At 57.5% G+C, this 13,922-nt stretch overlaps 1 protein-coding gene across 1 annotated transcript in view; it reads right to left on the bottom strand.

The window, feature by feature from the left end:
• The window catches only part of ENG (endoglin), a 66,368-nt gene that overhangs the window by 17,907 nt on the left and 34,539 nt on the right, over nucleotides 1-13,922 (bottom strand). The window contains exons 3-9 of the mRNA XM_008169258.4: nucleotides 10,326-10,463; nucleotides 4,892-5,048; nucleotides 3,947-4,112; nucleotides 2,868-3,006; nucleotides 1,673-1,847; nucleotides 635-777; nucleotides 199-339 (exon numbers count right to left, since the gene is read on the bottom strand). Of these exons, the coding sequence (XP_008167480.2) occupies nucleotides 199-339; nucleotides 635-777; nucleotides 1,673-1,847; nucleotides 2,868-3,006; nucleotides 3,947-4,112; nucleotides 4,892-5,048; nucleotides 10,326-10,463 (1,059 nt within the window). The remainder of the gene's footprint in view (nucleotides 1-198; nucleotides 340-634; nucleotides 778-1,672; nucleotides 1,848-2,867; nucleotides 3,007-3,946; nucleotides 4,113-4,891; nucleotides 5,049-10,325; nucleotides 10,464-13,922) is intronic.

The raw sequence follows: 13,922 nt of genomic DNA, 5'->3' as shown, positions 1-13,922 counted from the left end.
TCTCTGCCCAAACGAGGACGGCAGATTAATACCTTGGCGAGTCTGTACAGCGGGAATCTCTGCACTGGGGGGAGGGGGGCAATATCTCTGAGCAACAGACCAGGAATCAGTGTGCCGGGGGGTGGGGCAGACGATAACACCAAGCCGTTCACAGGGATAAGAACGAAGACGTTAGCACTATGTTGGACTATCACTGACCTTATTCCTGGCTAGAATGTCACTCTCCAGTTTGGTGTGGCAGTCCCCCAAATACCTTCTCAGCACAAAGTGAGTTTGGTTTTGTTCAGCTCTGCAACGGGGGTCTTGCAATGTGATATCCGTGATGTAGTCATTTAAATCCTAAGAGAAAGATACCAATGTATCCATCACCTGTTACAGGCAGAATCCCAGATTCCCCCCGGCATCCCCTGTTTGTGGAAAACGTGTGGTTGGTCCCTCTGTTGCTTCTCTCCCCCCTCCATAGGGGCAGAGTAAGGCAGCACCCTCTGACCCCCAGCGTCCAAATGTCGGAGACAGGAAGAAACCAAGAGCCCAATTCTGTAAGGTGCTGAGCCCCTTCTCCCAGTTCTGTTCCCACCGTTCTGTCTGGAGTGTGTGATTTCTCAAGCCCGCGCTCTTCAGCTTAGCCACTCACCTGTAAGTTCATCTTCGGCATGACTATCTCAATGGAGTCGTCTGTGCACTTCCACGGTGGGAACAGACTGAAAAATGTTTGAACAATGTTGACGGCATCGGGGCGTTGTGCGGGTGGTGGTGGTAGAGTCTTCACTTCTGGTTCTATAGAAATCAACATCAGGACAGCATTGGGCAGGGCTGGAATGGCTCATTTCCTTCAGCAGCCAAGAGAGAGGCTATTGGTATCTACAAGGATTAACTCACTGGGATGACGTCTTTGCAAACTCAAGAGTAACCCTCGCGATGCAGGGGCTGATAGATCCCAGAGGGGCTGATCTAGTGCTGGGGAAAGGGCCAGCCTGAGCTCTGGAGAGTGAAGTTATCTTGATGCTCAGAATAGGTACGGCACAGACAGTAGCAGGGCCAGCTTCCCATATGCTGCCCCACCAATGGGCCTTAGCCATGAGCTGGAGAGAGCCATCTCTTGAGGGCGGGGGGCTCAGTCCCCATGGCCCAGCCAATCCCGGGCACTTCTGTTGAGGCTGCCAATCAGGGGACCTATTTGTGTGAATTCTGATGTGGACACTTGCTCACTGGGATCTGGACTGAGGCCACCAAGCAGCCACCAGATGACAACACCTCTTAGCGACTCCTGACCTGGGCTGGAGCTGAGCCAGTGACCACGGGGGTAGGAGGCTCGGCAGCCCATTCCCAACCTCCTGAGCCACGTAGCAATTTTGCCCGTGGGGCCTTTAGGGAATGTCTACACTGCGATTTAAACACCCGTGGCTGGCCCATGTCAGCTGACTTGGGCTGGTGCTACAGGGCTGTTTAGTGGCGGCATAGACCCCGCAATGGGTCCCAGAGCCTGGGCTCCAGCCTGAGCTCGAATGTCTACGTCGCCATTAAACAGCCCCGTAGCCCAAGCCCCGTGAGCGCGAGTCAGCTGACACAGGCCAGCCACGGGCGTTTAATTGCCGTGTAGACCTACCCTTAGAGCATGACTGACAACTGAGTCGAGTGGCTGGGAACTCGGCAGCATCTAGTGTAGACTCACCACATCTGTTCAGCTCAAGGGTCACATGGGTAGCGGACGGGATGTCCGTATATGAAGCTATGTCATCAAATCCTTTATCGTGGGCCAAGCCGATCAGGCCCTGCTCATTGTCAGGGAGAACTCTCTCATCCAATTGCTCGGAGGGGAATCTGCTGATCCGGTGTTTCCCAGATGCCTGTGGAAGGAGGAGAGAGAAGTAGGAGGGAGGGAGATAGAGAAGACAGGAATTGACGTGCTGGAGGGTGGTGGTGGCTGCTAGCAAGCTTGTCTGTGACCCAAGAGAAATCACAGACCTGGCGGAAGCTGAGGGGGGTGCTAGCCATTTTTCAGTCAGGTTACTGAGGGCACAACCGGGTGCATCCTCTGCGGCCTTTCTAGCCCTTGCCAGCCTAAGGACAAAGCCTGCAGGAGCCCAGGTGTTCCGCGGGGTGACGTGGCACAGCTCCCGGTGCGTCATGAAGCCCCTTTGGCAAAACTAAAGCTTTGCTTTGGGAGAACAGGGCCCCAGCTCCCTGCACTGCCCATGTGAGAGTCACCAGGACAAGCCAGTCTGTTCTGATGCCAGGATCCTGTCAGGACCCAGGCAAGCTGCAGTAGGCTGGGCTGGTCCTTGGAAAGAGATGGCTGTGAAGCAATTGAGCATTGGGGATTCAATAGGTGGCGCTAATGGTTAAAATAGATCAAAACAGGAGGGGGAGCTCTGACCGCACCAGCCAGAGATGGGGAGCCGTAGGGGAGCACTGCTTGCCCAACCCAGGGAGAAGAGGGGAAGCTGTGTTCCCCCCCACTCCTTTTTACTTTAACCTCTATGCTGCTGGCAGGTACCACCTTTCGTCTGAGCGCCGGCCAGAGGTCCTGGCCACTTGTAGACTTTAAACATCTCAGGATGCTTTTCACAGAGTAGGGTTGGTAAGCCCATTGTCCTGGCCAGATTCTCACTCAGTTACATTCTGCTTCCCTAAACACCTCCTGCTGTTTCAGTTGGACACAGAACTCTTCACTCCCCGTCCTGGATTGCTCTGCAGCATGGCTGTGCGCTTTAAAACAACTGCTGTGCAACCTCTTACTCCATGGCTCAATGTGGCCCATTGCTTCCTGCGTTCCAGCAGACATGGCCCCCCCGCCCATGAACATTTTGAGCTGAAAGGCATCACAGAAATATGAGCTCTCCATCAGCATTTCTCTCCTGCCTTACCATGATGCTCACGGTGCGTTGCGTATCGATGTTCCAGGTCACGCTGGGTTGGCTTTGGAGGATCAGCAGTATTGCCAGATCCTGCAGCGGCTTTGCTTCGGGGCAGACCACGTTCACCTTCACCTCCACGGGCTGAGAGCTACAGCACAAACCCCAGAATAAACCGATGGGCTCATGAACCAACATGGCCTCCCCCTATGTTTACTCCACCTTCTCGGCCACAGCTGGGCCCCCCAGATGAAGACTCCAAAGGCAGGCCTCTTCTGCTAACAAGCCCTCCACCAACTTCAGGGCCTCTTTTGCCAACAACAAAATATGCCACGTGGTCCTCTCTCTCTGTCCCTCACACACACACATGGGCCTAGCCAGAGAGGAATCACTGGAGACAATAGTGTGGGTGGGTTTAAAGACTTCCCACCCCACTGGCCTCACAGTCTCCCTAGGCAAGCCCGCACTTAACTGGGGGCTGTCCCCCTCCATCAAAGAGGGACATACCCCACACTGCTCTACCCCCTGGCCTGGGCCCTGACAAGGTGCCATCCCCTTCCAGAACACACTCCCCAGCCCCTCGCCCCACACACCAAGGGCGGGACCCTTATCGTCACCCTTACCGCTGCTGGGCTCTTGCCAACAGGCAAAGAGAACCACAGCCCTCCTCCAAATCACCCCTATCTGTCCTCCTCCTTCCACTGACTCCCGACACCCACAGCTCCGTCCCCAGAGCTCACAGACCTGAATCCCTCCTCGAGCCTCACCGCCCACCCTCTGACCAGCACAACTTCTCCCCGGGCCGAGCCTCGAGACATGCTGGGACCCAGCCAGCATGTGTGTGTTGGGGGGAGGGGCTCCCTTCCTAAGCGAAGTCCCACTGCAGACACCGCCTGGCAGCACAGTGAGCTTAGCTAACCTGCAGTGCGGCTCTCGGCCTCTGTAAGAGGCACCCCCTTTCCCCCCGTCCCCGGCTAGGGAAGAACCTGCAGCCAGCCTCAGGTGTATTCTGATGGGGGGGCCCGGGGCGGAGAAGGCTCTGTCCGACCCCTCCCTTCGCGAGCGGACAGGGTTGGAAGCACACCAATTACCTGGTCTCCGCTGGGCCCTGCTGCATGCGCAAGATGTGAGCCTCCTTCCCCTTCTTCGCACCGGGACTGGTGCAGCCTTTAACCTCTTGGACTAAGAACTCGGTCTGTAGGTACCGCCGGGCATTGAACCCAGGCTGCACGATGCAGTCCTCTGGACTGCTGGCATCTGGGAGAGAGAAGAAAAATCATCCATATTCTCTACTGAGCTGCAGTGACCTCCCTCCCCTACCTCGCAGGGGCCTGGTCTCCAGGCCAGGGTGTGGGACGGAGCGGGGATGTCTGACTTGGGCTCCCATGCCCCTCACTGCTATGCTGCAACATCCTGAGCCCTGGTAGAAATGGACACTGCTCCTGCTGACGCCAGTGGGAGGTGCAACCTCTTACACCATGGCTCAGTGTGGCCCATTGCTCCCTGCGTTCCACAAGAGTCAGCGCGGTTGGTTTTAGACACACACGGCGCTGAGATTCTCAGCGGTACCATTTGGTATCGAGGAGTTTTGTCTATAGAATCCCCTTCCTCCCTTACCCACTCAGCCTGTGCTTGACTAGCTCCAAACCAGCTCAGCACGATCCGCGGCTTGCGAGGGAGCGCACGCTGCTGAGATGCCAGCTGGCCTGGACAAGCGAGGCCACTGCTGTGAGGAAGTCCACAGCACTAACAAAAACCAAACCTGCCAAGTCCTGACTAAGCCTTCAATGAAAGTCTAAGCCTGAGTCGACAAACGTCTTTTGCCAACGTGGCTTTTCACGGTAAAAACGGCTCATTTCTTTTAATAGCCTAACTCCCCAGCGACGGCCAGCCAAGGAGGAAGGGAGCCATGTGCTGCTCCCTGCTTTGAGCATATGAGAGTGAACCAGCACGACAGCTGGGTACTGGGGAGCCTCCGAGGGGTGACAGCACATCACCGATGCCAGCTCCCAGCCCCGAGCACTTCCAGGACCCACCTTCGCCCACTCGGAAGTGGATGTGGTGGGGGTTTTTCAGCTCGGTGAAGGAAGTGATGCCCCCATAGTGTTCTTTCACCCGTTGTACAAGCTGCTCCCCACTGGTGTCCTCGAAGGCCCTGGACATGTTGTCCGTGACTCCAAGGACCAAGTTATTCTGAAAAAACACCAAGCCAGCAATAGAATGGACACGCCCGCTACGTCTGGTGATTGGGCTCCCTGCTGGGGCAACACCAGAGCCCCACATCCCACCAAATATCAGGCTAGTCCCAAACGCCCCATTGGGGACCCGGGAGCATGCCTAGCTCTGGAAATCAGGCCCAAGGGTGACCAAGCAACCAGACACCAAGACCCCACAACTTCCCTGGCTGCGTTGGCAAATGGCAGCACACATGTAGGCAAGGCCCTGCCCTGTGCCCAGCCAGCCCGGCCCAGCTCTCAGGGGGATGATTAGAGCCCTGCGAGGGGTCTCTCCTCAGACCCCAAATCCCAGGCAGGTACCACACAGGCAGCCTGGCTGCGCGTGGGTTCTGGCGGCCCCACAGGAAGGCTGAATTAGCTGGCATGGCGTTGGGATTTTCCAGGAACATTCGGCGGAGCCGGCAGCCAGCCTGTCTGAGCCCCTGGGTCACCTTTGCTGGGTGAGCGCATGCCGGGGAAGGGGGCCAGGAAGAGTGAGCCAGAGCTGGGCTGGCCCTTCACTTCCCCCAGGGCAGCGCGTGGGGGGTCAGTGGAGGGGCTGCTGGCAGGAGTGGTGCCATGGTCGAGCTGATAGCTCTTTGCACCCTGCCCCTAGCTCCGCCATTGTCAGCACGGGTTATTATTAGACACAAATAGGAAGGAGGTGTAGTTTGCTAACAAAGCTCCCAGCCCCGGCCAAGCTCCCTGGAGCCAAATCCCATCCCTGACCTTCCTCCAAACAGGCAGAGGAAACGGGAGCTTTTTCAAGTTCTGTGCGTCACTCGCTGCTCAGACTGGTCCTCCGCTCAGATCCAGGGCCAGAGGGGAAAGCCAGCAGGGCCAAGTACAGTGCCTGAGCCGTGGGGAGGGGCCCGCTACAGGAGGCAGCGGGAATTGGGCAGAGGGTGCGGGGCCTGAGCCAGAGGGAGAGGGCGCGCTGCGGGAGGCAGGGGGATACAGGCCAGCTAGGGGGGCAGTCTGGGGGAGGGGCACGCTGCGGGAGGCGGGGGGATACAGGCCGTCTAGGGGGGTAGTCTAGGGGAGGGGCGTGCTGCGGGAGGCGGGGGGCTACAGGCCCGGATTGGGGGGGGCAGTCTGGGGGAGGGGCGCACTGCGGGAGGATACAAGCCGGCTAGGGGGGCAGTCTGGGGGAGGGGCGCGCTGCGGGAGGCAGGGGGATACAGGCCGGATGCGGGGGCAGTCTGGGAGTGGCCCAGACTGCCCCAGGTGTCTGGAGTTTTGAAACTATTTGCAGCTAGAAGATCTCCCCGGCTCCCTGTCAGATTCTCTCTGGCACCCAGAGGCTGAGCACAGCGCTGGATCCTCCATGCAAAAGCACACTACAGACGGGATGGCGAGCTCCTCCCATCCCATCCTTGTCCTCTCCGCTGCACACAGACCCCTCACAAGGGGGGCTCTTCGCAGGCTTTGCTAACCTGTTGACAGCGCATCTCCTGACTCAGACACAGGGAGACAGAGAGACGTGGTATAGAGCCCGGGACGTGCCTATGGGGTGGGGGGGACCCAGGAGGAGAGAGGGCCGGGGGCCTCCCAAGCAGCAGGCCAAGTTCTGGTTTAGGCTGGCGGGAGGATGAACCCAGCTGTTCCCTTCATCCTCAGCAATTCCTCACGCAGCCCTTTGAAGTTCCACACACCCCACGGCTTCTGTGCAGCTGTGTCGCCCTGTGGCGGTGCTGGCCTGGCTCCCAGTAGGAGGCAGGGGCCCAAAGGCCCCGCAGAGGGCAATGCTAACAGGAAGGCAGCCGCAGAAAGGGTATGAACGCAGCTGGATGGGAGGCCCTGGCAGCCAGGGAGGCATGGGCCGCATTGACCTGGAGGTCGGGCCCACTAACCACAAACCAGGAGCTGATTGGAGCCTTAGCAAAGCCCTCTGCAGCGAGCACCAGGCCAGGGCTGTTGCTACAAGCTCCCACGAGCGCCCTCCTGGCCCGTGAGCCAATGCTGCGTTGCCAGCGTTTTCACAAGGGGTCCCCATGGCTGTGCAGACGCCTGTGTCCCGCCGGGGAGGCATGTGCTGCACCGGGGAGCACTGCGGGCTGGGGAAGCTAGGCATGTCTCTTCACATTAAACCACCTATTGAAGAGGGATGTAACCCGGCTTGGCAAACCAGCGTCTAGTAAGCGGTGCTGGGCATATGGAGTTGAGCCCTAGAGGAAGGGGGCCCAGGGCCTGCTACTGGCTGCACAGGGCTCAGGAGCCGGCTGTATGGGGCTCAGGGCCCCCTTCCCACTTGCTGGGTGCATGAGGTGTTGGTCTCCCTCTCACTGGGAATATGGAGGTCAGTGGCCCGTCTTTCCCTCCCCTATGGGGTGTATTGGGCTCAGATCCTCTCCTCTGCAGGACAGGAGGGAAAATCGGGCCTTTATTAACCATAAAATCCTCCCTGAATTGTGAAGCCACCCAGGAGCAACGCCAGCTTTTCTGCCGCCCTAGGCGGCGGAAGGTCCCGCCCCGAAATGCCGCCCCGCACAGAGGCAGCGGAAGGTCCCGCCGCCGAAATACCGCCGCGGTCGCCAGCCCCCAAATTGTAGCGCCCTAGGCGACCGCCTAGGTCGCCTAATGGGTTGCGCTGGCCCTGAAGCCACCTCTGGTGCCCAGTACAAACCAGGCCATGACTGCTGGTAAACAGCCTGGACATACCCCTCCCTGCCCATGGCACCCACCCCCCCCCCCACTGCCTAACTGCCAGCACTGACCTTCAAGAGTCCTTTCTTCACCTCCTGGCCTAGCTCTGCATTCCTTCCAGTCCCCGGCCCCAGCCCCATGCCCACCCCCACCGGTTCCCCCACGAGGGGTGCAGGACTTGGCTTGTCAGCTGGGGATGTTCCCTCAGTCACTTGGAGGCAGTGCACATGTTTCCTATCGGGGGATCACACGCCATCTCCAGCCCCTGCTGTTTGTTATCAATACTAATGGGTCCTGGGGGGCTTGGTTTGGAATTTGGAGGATTTCTTCCAGCTGGGGCAGTGGCCAGCAGCTAACTGGCCAAGAACTCCCCCTTCCATGGGGCCCACTGCTGAACCCAGCCAGAGGAGCTCTCTCCAGATGCTGCCAGCTGTTTGCTTCCTATTCTCACAAGAAAAAACAGACAGACAAAGGCAAACAACCAGGACACAGGAGCCAGAAAGACTGAACGAGAGACCGAGAGAGAGACATTTCCTTCTCCCCTTCTTTCACACTCTCCTCCCCGCCCTCCTATCCAGGGCACACTTCCATGTTGTTTTAATAACGTCCCTTCCTATAAGGGACTTACTGACTTCAGCTGTCATCTCTCCCTGGGCAAGGGGAGTTGATGTGGAGTTAGTCAGGGACCGGCACAGCCTGCCAAATTCCCAAGGGAAGCAAAGCCAAATATTGGGGGGCTAGGGAGTCAAGGCACCAGCACGTGTTAGTGACAATAACATTCATGCTATTGACTGTTACCATGGAGTGCGGTAGTATTGTCTAGTGAGTAGATCCAGAACTCCTGGGTTCTATTCAGAGCTGGCTCTTCAGATTGTCCAATCAGCAGCGCTGTCTAGCTATGGTGCTTATATGTCCCTCATCACCATTTTACCCGAGTGCCTCACAATCTCTAATTTAGCCTCACAACACCCCTAGGAAGCAGGCCAGGGCTGCTCTCCCCAGTTTACACATGGGGAACTGAGGCATTGAGAAACTAAGTGACTTGCCCAAGGTCACACGGGAAATCGGTGGCAGAGCTGAGACCTGACGTCCGGTCTGCTGAGTCCCAGGCTACCCCCTAACCACTGGGCCACCCTTCCAAATGTCTGTCCCTACCAAGCCACAGTCATGCAAACAAACAGATTCTGAGGATTTTGCTGTCTTGGCCAGCTGGCAGAACCAGCCCCACTTCTGCTCCTGCCTCTGCCATGGACATGCCCAAGGAACACGGAACAGCTCTGTGCCACAGTTTCCCTACATGTAAAATGGGGGACTGCTAATCTTGCCCTGCCTCACAGTGGCCATGTGCCCCTTTATTCATGCATGTTCGTAAAGCATGTTAATGCCACCAGGTGCCCGAGAAGGCAGAGTGTCATTAGAAGAGAGGCAAGCAGGTGGCAGGGCAGAGGATGTGCCAGCGCCAAAACCCCAGATACACAATTCCCCAGATCTCACATGGGGTGGAGGAAATCAGCACCGTACCTAATGCTTCCCCTCCAACCTGCCTCTAGTCAGAACAGGAAGGAGAAAAAGGTTGGATCTTGCTCGCTTTGAATGCACTGTCCTTCACCTGGCTCGCTGAATAGGTGACAGTCCAGGCTGCTTCTCTTCTTGAGTGGGGCAACCTTCTCACCCCCGTAGGGAGCCCAAGGGGTCCCCATGTTTCATAGATTTACATCCCTGTCCCTGGAGGCCCTGTATTGTGGCCGCCATCCTTTCAGCCAAGGAGGATTGGCGAGGCAGCATATTCTAGGGCGTAGGATACTGGACTGGGAATAAGGAGACCTGAGTCTTATTCCCAGCTCTGACACTGAGCTGCTGGGTAACCTTGGGCAAGTCACTTCCCCTCTCACCCTCTATATTCAGACTGCCAGCTCTTCAGGGCAAGGAGTGTCTCTCGCTCAGCGTATGTACAGTGCCTAGCACAATGGGGCCCTGAGCTCAGCTGGGGCCTTGAGGCGCTGCAGTGATAACTGAAAACGATGAAGGTGGACAATGCTACTTTATAATCACGGAGGGCCAGACCTTAGAGATGTGAGGGGCTCCGCCTCCCCCACCACAGTCTGCGCTTCCTCCGACTCCCTTCTGACTGGGGACAAGACCTAAGAAGGAGGCTCCCACCCAGCAGTACACAGTGCTACACCAAGGCTGTCCCATTTGCTAGTATGAGGTGGAGTTCCAGCTGCTCAGACCCTTCTCAAGCAAATTCCTGGTGAGTGAAATTCTCCAGGTGCGCGCGGAACCCAGAGCCTGATGTGTTTTTGTGGGGAAAGTCAGAACGCAATCTGACTGGCCGTCGTGAGCTGAGTGCGGAAGCCGTGATGTCTCCATCCTCTGATGTTCTGCTCAGACGTTCCATGTGCGGCTCAGCCAGCAATGGCTGGATCCAATTTTACTCAGATGGTCTCAAAAAACTCACCGTGCGGCAAGACTGAGCTGGAGAACATTCGCCCCAAAGGAACTGGTTTGAGAAAGTGCTGAACAAGCCAATGGGAGCCGGGACACGGCTGTGTTCCTTGTGACAATCCTTGTGTTTAGGAGTTCTGCTCTTTCCAGGGACAATACTCACCGAGACATAGGTCGGGTGGAGATCCCCCGAATGAACAGTCACAAAACAGTACTTGTCACAGATGATCACAAACAGCACCTTTCGCTCAGGTGGGGTGGTCCTCCCCGCTGAGGACACATTCAACTGGAACTGCCACATCTGCAGGAGAGAATGGGGATAATGTCACTCGTGCTTACCGTAGATAGGTGCTCTCGGGACAGTGCCCCCTCCACAGTGAGGTGCAGAGACGGCAGGCTGAGCCTGACTTGATGGTAGGGGGAGAGGAGGAAACCTCACGTCCACATTACATGGGCCAAGCCGCTGTGAGAACATGGGCCAGCCACACAGGGCAGCCAAGGGCTTTTCAGCCTGGGCTGCTTGTGCTGCAGATTAAACTAAAGCCAAACACAGCAAGAAACAAATCAAAAGTCTCCATGAGAGAGAGCGACTCGCTTGGTACCATTCTGCCTGTGGGTTGGGCACCTCACGCCAACTGCCCCTGGACCCAGGCAGGGAGACACGGGGCCAGCTCCGTCCTCTGGGGTCGATGGGGGAGAGAAGGAGGCCCTGACTATGCTCCACTGATGTGTGTATGACCCCGTCCCTGTGCCTCTATGTTCTATCTTGAACTGGATCCTGGTGAGGACAATTACACCTGGTCTATACCTGCCCCCCTTCCTCCCTCGCCTCCCAGAGCAGACACACTGCTATATGCAATGCCCCCACACTCTCCATTCACCCTGCTGCGCAAAGAGCCCAATCTCCTTCTAGCATTAGTGTCAGGAGAACCCTGTCAGGACTTGGAGCTCCCGTTCATGTCAGAAGCAACTGAGAAGATGACGCAACCCCAGCATGGCTTGTTAAGAACAGGACCAAGGTGGAAAGACCTACACAAACCCCACGACCTCTCTCTTCGGGCCACCACAGCTAGAAGGTAGCTGAGAAGCGGCCAGGGAGTGGAGCAAGGGGGTTGATGTCCTGGGGGAACGAAAGCCTACTTGATTTAGGGTAACCACAGGGAAGCTCAGGACCCAGATTCTCAAGTCTCAAGGGCCAGGAGTCAAGCCCTGGTCCGGCACAGGGGGGGAAAGCGTGAGTTTGACTGGCGAGCCACGAGAGCAAAGTTAACCTCCGGGAGGCGGGGGCTGGAATGTGCCTCCCCGATGGTTTGGGTTAGTTTCAGCAGAGGCGCTGGTTGTTGTCACCAGCACACAGACACGCGCAGCGGCCCGGGGAAACTACTGCCCCACCCTGGCTGGTGCATCCTGTGTGAGCTCAGACAATGCGGCTGCACCTGCAGCCACCGGGGGGTCCCCTGTCCCAGGCCCTGCCCAGGCTGGCGTGGTGTTTACAGCCATGCAGTGTGGCACAAAAGCTGCTCCATGCCGGCTGAAAACAGGAGCCTGCCGGGGAGTCTCATGGGCTCCTGCAGCTGGTTCAGGTTCTGTGCAGCCCCTCCCTGCAATTTAACTGGAAACCTCCCTCCATCACCCCCTAACTCTCTCCACGAACGCCCTCCCACTGCCGGGCCATTGCCTCAGCTCCCCCTACAGCCAGCCTGGCGCACTGCAGCCAGGAGAGCCCTTCCACCGGCTTGGCTGGGGGAGTCCCAAGTTTGTCTCAACCAGTCCCATTGCCCAGGGAGGTCCAAACTTTGCCCAACCAAGAGCCACCACAGCAGCTTGCCATGAGCCCAAGAGTCACAGCCAGTAGGAATGGAGCAGAGCAGACTGCAGTCCTTCCCCCCCCCCCCCCCCCCCGCCCACTGCAATCGGGCCTGGTGGCCCACAGAGAACCCAACTCTCCTCTGCTCAGATTCAGGGGAAGCCGAATGAACACTTCAGGCAATGGCAAGCCGCGCTGCCGCCTACTAGCCACGCTTTGGCCACTCTTGAAGTACACAGAGCACCTGTATGTACAGAGCTCAGGGGCCAGTTCCGCCTGTTTTGTTTCAAGACAGTCCAGGGGGCCCTCAGACACTAAAACTTGGGGCATTAATCTGTACCAAGCTGGGGTGCCTAGAGTTAGTCTCCTAAATCTGGCTTCAGGTTCCAAACTGCAGGGACCAAATTTGAACACTGCCCCCTAAACTGTTACCCCACGCTACCAAGTACAGGATGGAAAACTCCCAGGCGTTAACCCCAGTAATGGACGGACAAATTAACAGAGACACCCTCCAGCAGCACCTAACTCTTCTCCCAGCACCGTCCGAGGGGCATCTGCATGGTACTGCACCCACTCCTGAATCCTGCTTCCTGCCAGAGCCTGGCTCTTCCCTAGAGGCCACCCCGGCCGACCCTGCTCTGAGGAGCTGGTGACGGTTGGACTGTGGGCTCTGTGATATAGGGCCGAGCTTCCCACGTAGGGTGGCCAACATTGTATTTCAAAAGTACGGGACTGTTTTCTTAGCACCCCTAGGGGGGAGGAGTGCCCTGGGCCAACGGGGCCGGGGTGGGGTGCCCACCACCACAGGGGTGGGGGTACTAATCACATGGCCGTGGAGGAAACCTTCCACTCCCTGCAGCAGTCAGGCAGTCTGGCTGCCAGGACCCAGCTCTGGAAGCAAACAGGGCAGCACAGGAGGGGAGAGGAGAGATGCACCCGTGAGTACTGGCCCCCGCTGGACAGGGCCCCCTGCTGACCCCAGCTTTCCCTGTTCAGGCTCTGTCTGGCAGGGCAAGTGGACTGGATGGGGCTGCATGCCCTGGAGAGGCGCTGAAGGGCCAGGGTGAGGAAGGGGCTCTGCCTGGCAGGGGGTTAGTACTCCCGGGGTGTAGCCTCCCCGCTCGCAGAGTCTCTGCCAATGTCCCCAGTAGAGGAGCGTAACTGCTGGTTGGTGGCTGCTGCAGCAGTGGGGGAGCGAGGCAGGCAGGGAGCCCGGGTCTGGCAGCCAAGCCCCCGCACAGAGCCCTGTCCACTTCCCCTGCCAGACAGAGCCCCTACTAATTCCAGCCTTTCAGTGTGGCCCCATCAGGTCTTCTTGCCCCCCCCGATGACCTTATTGTGCCCCCCTCAGGGGACCATGCCCCAGAGTTTGGGAACCTCTGCACTCCAGGTACATTGGTTCAGTAAATCATGGGACTGGTTCTGCATTACTACATTGGCTCATGTTACAAACTGTATCATTGGACAGTAAGGGAATAATCAAACTGGCTTTGCATAATGAGACTATTTGTAATATGTTGAAAGACGGGATACAAGGCGCCCTGCACTGATTTAGTACGGGACAGACCATTTTCTATTTCAATACGGGACGTCCCTTGTAATATGGGACTGTTGGCAACTCTATTCCCACACACACACACACACGCCCAGATGATCTTATCAGGAGCTACTGGAAATGAACTGCCAAAAAGTCTACCACCAGCCTCGTAAGAATAACTCACTCCTATTACAAGCCCAGTCCCGATGCGACGGCACGAGGCGTCCTGTAAATATGACTGTGTGGGTGGCCACGGGACCCCAGCCGATCGGTCCCCTTGGCCCTGTGACGGGGAGGGCCTTGGTTCTATTTTTACCACCTGTTTTTTCCAGGGGCCATTGTTTCTCTCCTCCAGAGTGGCGGGAGGTTTTATTTTACCCCAGTGCTGCCTTTTTCATGGGGATCTGCTTATAGAA

The sequence above is a fragment of the Chrysemys picta genome, chromosome 18, assembly GCF_011386835.1.
Source record: "Chrysemys picta bellii isolate R12L10 chromosome 18, ASM1138683v2, whole genome shotgun sequence".
In the NCBI taxonomy this organism is placed as follows: Eukaryota; Metazoa; Chordata; order Testudines; family Emydidae; genus Chrysemys; species Chrysemys picta.
The sequence above is the reverse complement of the archived record's forward strand: the minus strand, read 5'-3'. Positions and strand labels throughout refer to the sequence as shown.